The sequence below is a fragment of the Mangifera indica genome, chromosome 10 (assembly GCF_011075055.1).
Source record: "Mangifera indica cultivar Alphonso chromosome 10, CATAS_Mindica_2.1, whole genome shotgun sequence".
In the NCBI taxonomy this organism is placed as follows: Eukaryota; Viridiplantae; Streptophyta; class Magnoliopsida; order Sapindales; family Anacardiaceae; genus Mangifera; species Mangifera indica.
In genome coordinates, this window is record NC_058146.1 from 5958242 (window position 1) to 5972025 (window position 13784).

The window sequence follows — 13784 nt, forward strand, 5'->3', positions numbered from 1 at the left end:
ATGTTAAAACTTTTTTTGTAGAAAATATTTTCGAATAAACAGTCTGATATATAATTTTTTTTTTTTTTTTTGAAGGCCACAAGCTTTATTTTCACCTAAGGTTCGGTAAAGTCTCAAACTTTCATTCGTTAATTTTTAAAAAACTCAAATACCAACCTTCTGTTAAAATTTATTATTAAAATTAAAGATAAAAATGTTATTTAACTACAAAAATTTTAAAAATTAAAAATTAATTATATTTTCTCATTATAATTTAGAAATCTAATAAATTTTCTCATTCAAAATTTAAAAAATAATCTTTTTTTCTATATAATTTTTTCTCCTCTTCAATGAACTTTGTAATCATCAACGTGCTCTCTCTCCCTCTCAGATGATGGCCCTCTCTCTCTGGTTTTTGTTAAAGACGAAGACCAAGGAGAGAAGGCCATCACCTAAGAGGGGGAGAGATTGCACTGACAATGACAAAGTTTACCAGAGAGAAAAAAAAAAACTTAATGAAAAATTGGTTAATTTTCAACTTTTAGATGAAAATTATTATATTTTTAAATTAAAGAGAAAAATGTAATAAATTTTTAGTTTTTTAAATATATTTAGTTATTTAATATTTTTATTTTAACCTTAACAATAAATTTTAACAGAATAATAAAATTTGAAATTTTTTAAAATTAACAAATAAAAATTTGAGATTTCACCGAACCTTAAGTGGGAATAAGTCTTTTGTGCTCTTTTTTAAAATAAAATCTTTTAGAAATACATTGAATTTTTTGTTAAACAATATTTAATACACTCTCGAAACCAAAAAGTGTTTAAAAAGCTTCTTTCACAGTTTTCTTTTTTTTTTTCAATTTAAAAAAATTTGAATATAATATAAAACATTTTTTTTATATTAAAAAATATTGAAATACATAAAAAAAAATTATGAATAATATTTAAATTTTTGAAAATTATATTTGGATCATAAAAACAATTTTGAATATCATATAAAACACAAAATTTAAATTGGTTTTTGTTAATTAATAAAAATTCAAATATTTATTTGCAAGACTATTAAAATTAATAAAATTAATTAAATTTTAAAAATAAAATTATCATTCAATTAATAGTATATTTAAAAAATTAATAATTTTTTTATAATTAAATTTTAAAATATTATATTTTCTCTTAAAATTTTTTTTTTCTGACACCGTCTGCGTATGAAGATAGATGAAGACACCCATCTATGGTTGTTCTTCTTTTATATAATATAAATAATAGTGATTCATACGAAAATTAAGATAAAATTTTTGGATGATTAATGTTGTGTGTAATACAATTTTGAGTTCTAATGATGAATGTGATTACTAATTAACTAATATTCGGAAGAAGCATTTTTTTTTTTGTTACTATTTTATAAATCTGTGAGAAAACTGTGTAATTTAATCAAACTTCCGAGCTACAGAAAGTTAGAAAGAAGTCTTCTAGATTAACTGGCGGCAAATCTCACAAAACGAAGGAATAAAGCCTCTCGTGTTTCAAAATCGTAAAGGTAGCGATCTCCCTTCTCCCCTGCGTGCGAAAATGGTGATGACGCTCGAAGGTACGTCCTTTTCCATTTTTTTGCCCTTCGAATTTATGTTGCCTAAAGTTGATGAATTTTATATCGATATGTCAAGTTAAGGCTATCAATATGATCTGTAGCTTGATCTCCTTTTCGTGTGTAGATGAAAATATTTATATGGGTTTCGTTGAATCAAGTTTAATTTATGTTGATTAAGCCGGAATTACTGCAGTCTAGGGTTTTTGGTTTGTATTTGTTGTCTAATTTTGACTTTATCGATGATGTTTAGCAATTAGTACTGATTAATTTCTTTTTCTGGTGCATTGGTGATCTGGGGTTTCAATTTTCAACTGGTTTTTGTCCTTTGCAGTGTAAGTTGAGCCTTAATACCAGTTAATTTTTCTGTCTGCTGAACTGATCATGTGAATGAAATGACTTTTCTTTCTTTCTTTCTTTTTTTTTTTTTTTGTTATTATTATTTCTTTACGCAGGCTTGCTGGGCTTGCATTTATGTTTTCAGCTAGTATCTTGCTACAGATTCTGGTATGTTTTGGTATTTATACTGGTTTAGAGCTTGTGGCAGTCTTGTATTACTGTAAATTATTTGAGCAATAGTTTAATGATATTAAGTTTCTTTTTTTTTAATTCCTTTTATGGAATGCATTTTCATCTATGGTCTGATAGAACTCTTGTTTCAAACCAGTTATGTGTTTTAGAATTGTTTTTTCCTTTTATTTTTGGTAGAGAACTGCGATTTAGATAATACTTGTGCCTTTTGGGGCTCAGGATTTCTGCTGGGACATATGCATACTTGCTTTCATTAATAATTTTAAGCTGTTTGAGCATTCAGCTGAAGTTACAAGTAGCTCAAGCCTGCTGTATATGGTCAGCCGAATTCATGATCTATATGCCAGGAACAAAGTACTTGCCCATCCATGTAGATGATTCCAAAGTTGTTCAACTTGCCCTTTGTTGAATTGGTGTAGTTTAGTTTGTTTTTCATAATCTAATTTGGGAAAATTTTTAAAGAATTGGAAGACTATTAGATGGAAAAAACAGGGGAAGTAGGGAACATTGTTGAAAATTGAGAACAACAAGAAGAAAACTTATATAAGATGTATTCATATATGTTCTGGTTTGCTTAATAAGCTTAATTATGTAGTTGTTGCCTGTAGTAATGTAATAAGTCTCAGACTATGAAGCATGTGAGTGGAGATTTGAGTCTTGATTAATCATTTTATGCAGAAATGATAATATTCATGATTAGATCCAACATGCTAGTTACATGACCTTGTTAAAGAGTGGCCAACATTTGACAATGCTTTTACTTTTCAATCTCAATCTTTCTTGATTTGACTTTAATATGAATCTTGAGATAATCATACCTCAAAAGCTAGCCGTTGAGATTTGAGAGTCCAAAGTTATATAAATCCTACACTAGAAGCTCACATTTTCTGATTTGGGATTGAAGTCTCATATCTTACACGTGAGATCCTAATATATCAACACACTCTACAACCTCGACACTCACACAAATTGGTTGTGAGCTAACTTTCTACTAGCCTTGGGTGAACACTGCAATGTCGACTTCACCACCTGTGTTGTATGATTGTAATTGAGAGACGTGATAATGACTCTGATACCATATCATATGAACCTTAGGAGAATCACATCTTAAAAGCTAACTGCTGAAATTAGAGAGTCCAACAGAACCCATACTTTTGGTAGTGGAATTCAAATTTTATACCTTACACTTGAGATTTTAACAGACTTTGGGAAATCCTTGATGGTGAACAGAGCAACACTAAAAGAAAAGTTAATTGAAAAAAAATGAGTATAAGAGCTAAACAATAATGAGTAAATTTTGCGGTAACATTTTGGGGTAAGTTGGAATTGCTAGCTTATATGAAATGCAATGATTAATTGATTTGACATTATATTAGGACTTAAGATGAGTTGTTTAGACTTGTGAGTGACTGGTGTAATGCTTAAGTTTAGGACTAACAAGCACAATAGCAGAGATTCGAGCCTTGATGCTTAAAAGTAGCCTCCATTGGACTAAGAGTTATTCTTTCAATCCTGATTATCTTTTTTTGAGTTTTGACTATGGAAATTTGTTTATACGGCCTTTCATCCTTTAGTGAGATAACACAAAAACACAAAAGAACTTTTAGCTGTGAATATTAATGCTAATCAATCAGGGCTTAATTTTTGTACTGTTTTGAAGTTGAAATTACTGATTTTATGATTAATGATTTTTCTATTTGACATGCAATTGAGATTAGTTAAGACATTAGAAGAAGTTGATAAGGCTTGTGGTCCCAAACCTGAATGACAGTTATATTACATCTAGGCAATGTATGGGGTTATAAGTTCCAATTTTACTAGATGTTTGTGCCAGTCAGTAGGGAGTAAAGTGCTTCTGTTTGTATCTCCAGTGATGATGTGGGCGTGTGGGCTCCAAATAAGTGTGAATGTGAAGATAGATATAAATGTGTTATCATACTTCTGGATGAGGTTTTTTTTTGGTAAGTTACTTGTGGACAGGGTTGCATTTTCTGTATCATTGGGTTGTTGGTTCTCAGGGAGTTTAATATATATGTGTTGTCTAGTTGACTTCTGAAGGGTGACTGATATCCTGCACACAACATTGATCAGTTTTGTCAACTGCACCATTCATCTTCTGATGGGTCTGCTGATCAATTTTATTTTGTTGACTTTGATTTGATTTTATTGTTTGTATGCAATAACTTAGGGAATTCAAAGATAGGCAATAGTTTTGGTATCATCTGGCACACTTTAATACTTGTGTGGTTAAGATTATACTAAATACATACTCTTTAAATCCTTAGAAAACATCTCCTTGACATCTTTCAGATGAATTGTTTACTTATCCAGGAATATATATATTAAGACTCCACGCATGGAATGCATAATGGAAGTTGTTTGTCACATTAGAAGGATATTTTTTTTGTTTGTTCTGTCCCTCACATGATGTGAATGGTAAAACTTCAAATTGGCTGCGTATAGAATGGAAACAAGATAAAGTTGCAATATATTTTTTTTACTATAACCTTTTTTTATTGGTACTTGTTCTTTCCCAACTCTCCTTTTTTTTTTCCTTTTTGGTGGGGGTGATAATTTTAGGCTTGTGCAATATACAGCAACTGGTGGCCAATGTTGTCAGGTGAGTAAGAGTATTACAGCTTGTTCATTTTTCTGCTTATCCATTGATGGCATTTGAGAGATTACGAGGTAATTCTGCTGTTATTGCAGCTCTCATGTATGTGGTGGTGCCTATGCCTTGCTTATTCTTTGGAGGTGGATCTACTCAGTTTCTAACTAGCAGGGATGGTGGAGGGTGAGTCCAAATCTAAGCCATTTTTATATCGTAATGTTTTCATTTGAGTTGCAAATCTCTGGCAGTAAAGTCTTGTGGTGACAGATATTATCTGGTTAGTAAACTGAATATTTTCTCTGTAGTAACATTCATTTTATTGAATCTAAAATAAACAGAATTTAGATTGATGAAATTTTTTTTGGGGTGCAGAGGGTAAGAGAGGGGATGGGAACTTTCTTACTACAAAATAGATGGATTTGCTTAATTAGAATGTGGAATCTACATATTTATTGACTACCAAGGTTATAGGGTCCAGAAGAAGCCCCCAGTTAAGAAATTGGTGAACATTTTAGAAGATTTAATGGTGTTAATGTATCAAAAAAATAATGAATAAATACTGAATCTGTATTTTTCTGTTAAGAAAAATGGGATATCCACTTTTGTTGAAATGAACAACCTTCTCTTTGTTCTTAGTTTCCTTGAAGTGGCCTTATGAGCTTAATATGAAATTTATCATGAATAAATAATTTAGCGGCATTCTAGTTAATTAAACATTGAAGTTTTGCAACTGCATTAGCTTGTTTTCATTCTGTAGTGTCTTATCGGTCCAAGATTCTCTTTATTTTTCTGTTGGTCTTTTCTGTTTACTGAGTTTAGTAAATTCTGTTTTTCTAATATCTTCTCATATACTTTGGCGTCCCAGTTGGATAGATGCTGCTAAATTCTTGACAGGAGCATCTACTGTAGGAAGCTTAGCAATTCCCATTATCCTTAGGCATGCGAATATGATTGAGACCGGCGCTATGTTCATTGAATTCACATCATTCTTCATATTTGTTTGCACTGTGTTGTGTTTTCATCGAGCTAATCTTGAAGATGAATGGTGACTGATATTGTGCACACATCATCTATCAGCGGACCAAATACGATTCGACAAACTGGAAAAGTTATGACAGGCAAGCATATATTAAAGATAATGAGAAACTTTCACACTGTTTATATATGTTAAAGGTACTTATCTCCAAGAGGCAGTTAATTGACTTGTATTGTGCTTCACTTTATGCTTGAGAACTTCTATCTCCCTTATTTCAGTTTGGATACTAATGTTTTATGTTACTCAACTGTAGAAAAAGAATTTGAAATTAACTTAGTGTGGTAGATTTGAATTAGAACTTTCAGGAAAAGGTCTGGATTCGAGCTTTTACTTATCATATTTTAGAGTTAATTTTGTTGGTAATCTGTTACCAAATAATATGATTTGGCTCTAAATACATAGATTTCAATTTGTTAATCATTGTTTACTTAAGAGAAATAGATTGGGATCAATCATTGATGGTAATTAGAAAATACAAAATGATAGTAAATTGGGGGAATTATATTGGCTTAATAATTTACTAATATGTCGTGAGAGTCTCAGATTGTCCAGGTGTAGTTTTCATTTTTCTGAATGCCAAGAGGTCCTTGATACCCATTTGAGCATGATTTTTTTTTTTTTTTCAATTTATGAATAAAAATTGAGTTTCACTGTTTTATGATAAAAGAAAAACCTTTTTTTTTTAAAAAAAATTTAATGGTGTTTGTAGTCATTATATTCTATCCCTTAGCACTTATTGATGTCGTTTCTCATGACGTGTAACTGTCGAGCTTATAATGAATATGACTCAGAAACTAAAAAAATTTTTATTTATTAAGTTTTAAAAACTTAAATACCTATTTATTAGTTATTAATGTTTATAAAATATATTAAATTTAAAGATAAAAATATTATTTAACTAATAATATTAAAAATAATAAAATTATATTTTATTTTTTCTATAATTTAAAAAACTAATAAATTTTTTTATCTAAAAATTTAAAGAGTGATATTTTATTTTGTTAAGGTTTATGATTTTTTCTCTTGCTTCTTTGATGATCGGAGTTGATTGAAACCCTTTTCAGCATATTTTCTTTATTTACCGCTAATGACCTTGGTTGAAGATAGACAAAAAGGTGACGAATTGATAGAAAGCCAAACAAATCCATGAAGGCCATCGACAGACGAATCGATTAAAGATTCAATCAGATTTAAGGATGGAAGCATGATCAAAAGGCGAATTGATGCTTCCATCTCTGAATCTAATTGAATCATAAGATGAAGGAGAGTTCATTCTTCTTTTCTTTTATCTAATGATTTAGTTGGATTCAAAGAGGGAGAGTGTCGACTTTGTGGTTGGAGAAGGAGAGCGTTGATAGAAAAGATGGTTGTAGGTCAACTCTAATTGTTAAAGAAACAAAAGAAAAAATTGTAAACTATAATAGGAAAAAAATGTAATTTTTTAAAGTTTTGAATAAAGAAAAATTATTAGTTTTTTAAACTAAGAGAAAAAATAAGATAAATTTTATTTTTCAAATATTATTGATTAAATAATGTTTTTACTCTTAGATTTAGTATATTATATTAATTTTAGTAGATGCTAAGTGAATATTTAAATTTTAAAAAATTAATAAATGAAAATTTAAAGTATATGCAAAACCTTGGGTGAGAATAAATCTTTTGCCTCCTCATGAAAAAATGGTAAATACTATATGAATATAGGTTATATATATATATATATATATATATATATATATATATATATATTTAAGTATATAATTAATATATAGTTTAAAAAATTTAAATTAATAATAAAATAAAATTTAATTATAAAATAAATCAGTTGAGTATTCAATTTAGATTTATTTTAATATATTATTATACTATTAGGTAATTTTTATTAAAAATATAATAATATATAATTTTTATTGAATTGTAAACGACTACATCAATGTTAAATTAAATTTCACTTATAAATCTTAAATTTGATCTCTCTTTTTTTTAAATGGAAAATCTTATTTGAATTAGATAATTAAAATTTTGATCTTGACATTATCAAGAGAAAAAATTTGAATTCATATTTTTTTATATATAAAATTTTATTTATTAGGGATTAATTTGATTTTCTTTTTTAAATTTATAATAATCCAACTATAAATAATTTTAAATTAATAAATACTATTTAATTAGAAAATAATACATTATAATTATAATAAAATTATGTTGATAAATTTTATACATAATTTTATTTATAAAAAATGATTTATTATTATATAATTAAATATTATTTTATCTTTGATTTTTAATAATTTAATTATATAATAATATGCCTATATTTATGCATAAAATTACATAAATAACACTACTCTTAAAATTAAAAAGATACAGATATTATTAAACAAAATCTACGGTATTATTTTGACAATGGACCGGAAAGTTGAAGGGAATAAAAAGCAGCTTCAAATCTTTAAGAGCTGCAACTTGTCCGAGAAACAAATAGCAATCCAATCCAACTCAGTCGGACACCAACGCACGTGATTAATCTCAGCCATTGATCCATACCACATCTGCGGCTCCACTTCCCCTACACTCTGCGCAAACCCCGCCACCTCCCAAATCAGAGCCCTAGAATCATCCCCCACCGAACACAGCTGCCGCCCCATGACCGGCGCCCACGATATCGCATTCACACTCCCCCGATGCTTGCATAATTCCATCACAGGATTCGTTGGATAACGAATGTCTAAAACGACAACTCTGTTACTATCCATCCCCACCGTCGCCATAAACCTCGGATCCGCCTTGTTCCACTCGAGCCTCAACAATGGACAATTCTGTACAGGGTTTTCGTAAATTATTGTCGATCTTTCTTTATCCCTCAAGTCGAAAACCCTAACTGAACCGTCGGCCGAGACGGTGGAAAATACATTGAAGCCTCCCCATGAGATGTCATAAACCTCTTTATCGTGAGCCACCAGGTGGGTGTCAAGAATTTCTTTCTCTATGTCCCAAACTATGCAAGTGGTGTCAACACTGCAAGTGGCCACACGGCGGGTGTCAAAATCGGCCCAATCGAATGACGTTATAGCGGAGTTGAACTCGCTGCCTTTGTTGCTGTTCAACAAGGCTTTGAGTTCGATGTGGTCGCGGTGGATTTGCCAGAGGCGGAGGTAGTCGCCGGAGGTGGCGATTATGTCCGGATTTGCGGTGTCTTCGGAGGGGAAGAACATGAGGTTTGTGGGGGCATAAGGGTGGTCGAAAATGAGGCGATTGTCGGTTGAGAAATCGGAGGTTTCGAGGTTGAAGTGAACGAGCTCAACTTTGTTGCTGTAGTCTTCCAGGAAACTTGCAACGGCGAGGCGTGATTTTTTGTCCTGGCGAACTGACCAAGCTAGAGAAGAAATTGACCACTGCGCTGTATGAGTGTAAACTCCAGGTTTCTTCTCGGAAGGGCTCTGCATGGTTTTTCCAGAATGGAAGTATCTATAACAAATTAACTCTGGAATCTCTGCATCACAGATCAATGAAGATAAAGCAACAATTCAGCAAATATTTTAAATGTGAAAACATCATTAGAAGATGGTTAATTTTGTGGTTTTAATCCATCTCTCTTTGAAGTTTCAAGAAATCAGTAGAAACTAACGTATTTCCGATACTTCAATCACAGAAACACCGAATACGGCGACGCAGAAATGGTTTCAAGAAAATCCTGGGGGCATAGGCCACCACAAATAAATTTATGTGTGAATAACTTTTAGGAATGGCCTGAACCAACACTGCTATTTCTCAGCAATGATGAAGGTTAAGAACTGTTGAAGTCTGATGCAAATTGAGTGGCCGAAGTGGAGACACCTAGCTGATTCAAGGTGCTGATGCAAGTGCCACCAACCTTGAATATAATATCAATATGCATTTCCGAAAAGCCGATTTTGTAAAGTTTTTTTGGATACGTAAATAGATATATATTTAATATATATTATTAAATTTTTAAATAATTTTAATTAAAAATAAAATAATATTTAATTATATAATAATATTTAATATTTATACAGGTTTATTTATCTAAAAATATGTGTATATATATATCACTGTTTTCCCCTTATCAATTTAGAAAAAAACCTTTTTCGCATGATATTGAGCTTAAAATATAAATCTATTTGCCCCTTGTCAGTTTACAAAAAATCTCTTTCACCCCTAAAATAAGGGTTTCAATTTTTTCTAATTGTGCCACTACCCCTTACTTTTAAGAATTTTCAACTTCACCCCAGACAAAAGAAAATTCTATTTTTGGCTAGTTAGTTCATTTTTGGTATTGTTCTCTCCATTTTTGGCTATCAACAATTGTTTTCGTGATTTTTTTTTTATTAGTTCTTTTTATTTGGCGTTGTTTCCTCTTTTCTAGTTTTTTATTACACTTTTTTAGTAGTTCTTTCTTTTTTTCTAGCTAACAATGGATATCTTTGTGCTTCCTTTCTCACAAGCATTCGACTTCTGATAAATGATCACGTGATCTTGACCTTGACAATGATGTTGACGCACATACACTTTTTTTCCATGTTTGTTCAATCCAAGACTCATATACGATATCTTCAACTACATCTAATGTATCAAAGTATGTTGCCATTATACCTTTATCTACTTGATATTCTTTGTCTTGATTATATTTCTTGTTTCAATTAAAGTTTTTATACTCTAATGGTATCTTAGAAAATATTAAAAACAACTTCAATTTGATCATAACAATCACATACTCTTTAGATAGAACTACATTTTTCTACCCCTAAGGCTGATATTAAAACACTTTCCGTATAAATCACTCCTTTTTATTATTTTTTTTAGACCTAAAACTAGGGCTGGATTCGAGCCAAGTCAGCTCGAGCTCGAGCTCGGTTCGGCTCGGTTCGAGCTCGAAACGAGTCGGGCTCGGCTTGATCGAGCTCGAGCTGGCTCGGATTGGCTCGATTGTTTTTTTTTGTAAATTTTTTATACAAAACAACGTCGTTTTGATTTATACATATACAAAACGATGTCGTTTTGATATGAAAAATGAGCCGAGCCGAAAATGAGTCGAACTCGAGCCGAGCCGAGGTCAGCTCGAGTCGAGCTCGAGCCGGCCATAAAAAAACCGAGCCGAGTTCGAGTTCGGTTCGGCTCGAATCTAACCCTACCTAAAACGTAACTCTATTAACAGAATTTTGACCCTAACACAGTGCGAAAATGGCAATTACCATATTTGGCCCATCTCAATCCTCTTTCTCCTCTCTCTCTTTCTTCTTCTTTTGCTTCCTCTCCTACACCATTTCTTTTTTACTTCTTCTCCTCTTCATTTTTCTCTTTTTCCTATGTCATCTATCTTCGCTCTCCCTAAAGATTCTGTCATTCTCCATGACCACCCCTCAAACCCCACTTCTATCACAACCTTAATCGAACCCGTTCCCAGCCCTCGCTTTCACCACTTAAATTTGGGATTTTGATTTGGTTTCTCCATTAAAAAAAAAAAAAAAACCTACCATCTCTCCGGTTCTCTACACAAATTCATCTTGTATTGCACAATCATCATAGTATAAATATCAAAAGAAAAGAAATTCAAAACAAATTTCATAAACCAAAAATCTAGCCAATGTCTTTCATTTATGCAATGAAAGCTTTGAGAAATGGTTTTGGGTTGATATGAAAGTGGAGAGAAAGAGGAGAGAATAATTAATATGGAATTTTCTAGAGGTTGGATTTGTGTAGAATGGTGCTAGATTTGTTGTCGGCTTTCTGTTGCTCATCCGTGACGCTTTCACCATGGTTCGATTCCAAAAGAAGAGGAGAAAGAGAAATCAATAGAGGGTAAGAAGAGACAGGGAGTGAGAGACAAAGACTATGATTCCAACAAGCCCTTGTGCTACTCATCGGCCGAAAATCTCAGATTCCACCCAAATCTTACATACCTAGTGGTCTTGCAGGAGGTGTAATCCGGTATTACCTTTTATTGTAAAGTGTGTTTATTACTTTTAGGTCAAACCTAAAGTTGGAAAATGCAAATCAGTCTAAATTATATCTATCTATCCATGATTTGGTTTGGTAATATATTGGTTGAAATAACCATTATATATATATATATAATTTTTTTATTATTCATATATAATTTAAAATATTTTTAAGTTTTGTATTTATCTAGTGAAGAGTCATTTAGCTAGATATAAAATATTCAATTAAGATGTAAAATTTACTTACTCATTTAACTAAATTTGAAATATACAATAAAATAAGATAAAAATATAAAAGAAAGATTGGTTGAGTGGTTAAGCGATCGATCAAACATCTAACCAATCAATTTATTTAAAAAAAATTGATTGATCAATCAACTTATTTTTAAAAATTAATTGGTCGAATGTTCAATCGATTGACCAATCCATTTGGTTAACTTATTTAACAATTCTTAAATCTCATAATTATCTTCTTTTAAAAGTTAAATTAATTTAAAAAATAATTATATTTATATAATAAAAAATTATTTTATATATATATAAAAGATAAAAGAAGTAATTATTTTAACCAAAATCCCCAATGCGTCAGTATTACGATAAAAAAAAGCCTGCATTACCAAATGAAGCAACAACTAAAGAAGGAAAACGAGAAGCAAACTATATATGGAAGAAGAAATAACCGTTTCTTTCTTTTCCTTATGAGAATCATGCATGAGAAAAGCTAGCTGCACAGTCGTCCCAGTAAGTTCCTGCAAATTAAATCTGGAAGTGAATCTCTGAACAACAAATGGTAGTCAAAAAAGCAAGACAAAGTCTGATAAAGTACCCCCTACTCCGTATAATTTCTATCTGGACAATTTCCAAACAAAATTTCAGAGAAAATTCAAGAGAGAAAGACAGAGAAACTTACTGTTGCAAAAGAAGAGAAATTAAGGATATGGGATTGGCTGGGTTGCTGTTGAAGGCAGTGGGGTTTGCTATATTGGAATTTACATAATAATATGCAAATATGTAAAAAAAGAAGGAGGTGGGGGGGACGGGGAGGGGGAGTGGGAGAGAGAGAGAAGAGAGAGAGTCTGTGGAAGTATGGGAACTCAGTGAGAGTGGGAAACAATAAATTGGGCCGAAAGTCAAGGGCCGGAAGGGTAGATAAAACCACTGGTCAACTGCCACGTGCTTGTTCATGTGGTTTGGTTTGCGTCTCTTTATGGTCCAATTTAATGTCACACGTTTTTTAATTGGTATAAACTTTAATTCAAAGCTTGTGGACAAGGTAAAGCATATACAACTGTACGATAAAAATTTTATAATATGGTAATAATTATGATATTTTTTAAAATAATAAAAATTTTCTTATCAATTAAAAAAAAAGGAATTTTGAATTAACAAAATTTTTTTGAATTAACCACATTAAGGGTCTATAGTCATACAATTTTAGTCAATATTTTATAATTTATACGGATAAAACTAAGCATCTCTAATACTAGGATTGTCATCATCTCTAATCTTATAAAAAAACCCTAATGCTTATCACCAGCTCACTTCCAACTCTTGTTATTGGGTTGTTGTGCAAAATAACAAAATAAATAAGAATCTTGATTAAATTAAAGTATGAAGTTGTATATTTAATTATTTTTTTATTGTTATTAATGATTCATAGAATTATAAAGAAAAATTTAATTAAAATCGATAAAATTAAGGTAGATATGATCTCCTCTAATAAGTGTGTTTAATTCTACTAAACTAAAATATTTTTAAAAAAAAATATTTTATGAAATTAGGGTTTTACATGTTAGGAGTTATATGAAATTTTATGACTAGGGTTTTTTGGGCTATTTTAATAATAGAGTTAAAATGAAATTATCCACTAAGAGTTTTTTTTTTTTTTTCAATTCCTATTTTCAATGTATTTTCCTAAGTACCTATGTAAATCTAATTTATTATTTATTTGATTTACCATTGCCAAATTACACAAAATGTAAAATGATTGTTGTCTTGGTTGGGCATGGTGTGTGGAAATTTGAAGAAAACTTTGGAGTAAAATTTTACATTAGCATGTGCAATTCAAGGCAAATTCTC

General features: G+C 30.7%; 2 protein-coding genes across 3 annotated transcripts; one reads left to right on the plus strand and one right to left on the minus strand.

Moving 5' to 3' along the window:
* Positions 1 to 1179: 1179 nt before the first annotated feature.
* LOC123228045 (vacuolar protein sorting-associated protein 55 homolog) lies at positions 1180 to 6023 on the plus strand. The gene is made up of 5 exons (XM_044653243.1): positions 1180 to 1576; positions 2029 to 2080; positions 4685 to 4724; positions 4814 to 4898; positions 5581 to 6023. The coding sequence occupies exons 2-5, from the start codon at positions 2048 to 2050 to the stop codon at positions 5762 to 5764; spliced, it is 342 nt and encodes a 113-aa protein (XP_044509178.1). The 5' UTR covers positions 1180 to 1576; positions 2029 to 2047; the 3' UTR covers positions 5765 to 6023.
* Positions 6024 to 8078: 2055 nt separating this feature from the next.
* On the minus strand, positions 8079 to 12766 carry LOC123227187 (WD repeat-containing protein LWD1-like). 2 transcript variants are annotated; one of them, XM_044651882.1, is made up of 3 exons: positions 12616 to 12766; positions 12386 to 12454; positions 8079 to 9238 (listed from the first exon to the last, which is right to left on the minus strand). In XM_044651882.1, the coding sequence occupies exon 3, from the start codon at positions 9189 to 9191 to the stop codon at positions 8190 to 8192; it is 1002 nt and encodes a 333-aa protein (XP_044507817.1). In that variant the 5' UTR covers positions 9192 to 9238; positions 12386 to 12454; positions 12616 to 12766; the 3' UTR covers positions 8079 to 8189. The 2 variants fall into 2 exon arrangements, with proteins under 2 accessions (XP_044507817.1, XP_044507818.1); XM_044651883.1 differs by lacking the exons at positions 12386 to 12454; positions 12616 to 12766 and adding an exon at positions 9374 to 9651.
* Between the last annotated feature and the right edge of the window lie 1018 nt (positions 12767 to 13784).

Excerpts from the sequence above, each read along its gene's own strand:
- LOC123227187 (XM_044651882.1), bottom strand. The coding sequence starts at position 9,191 with ATGCAGAGCCCTTCCGAGAAGAAACCTGGAGTTTACACTCATACAGCG.
- LOC123228045 (XM_044653243.1), top strand. The coding sequence starts at position 2,048 with ATGTTTTCAGCTAGTATCTTGCTACAGATTCTG. Across the intron at positions 2,081-4,684 it reads GTATCTTGCTACAGATTCTG|GCTTGTGCAATATACAGCAA; the intron begins GTATGTTTTGGT and ends TGATAATTTTAG. Across the intron at positions 4,899-5,580 it reads ACTAGCAGGGATGGTGGAGG|TTGGATAGATGCTGCTAAAT; the intron begins GTGAGTCCAAAT and ends TTGGCGTCCCAG.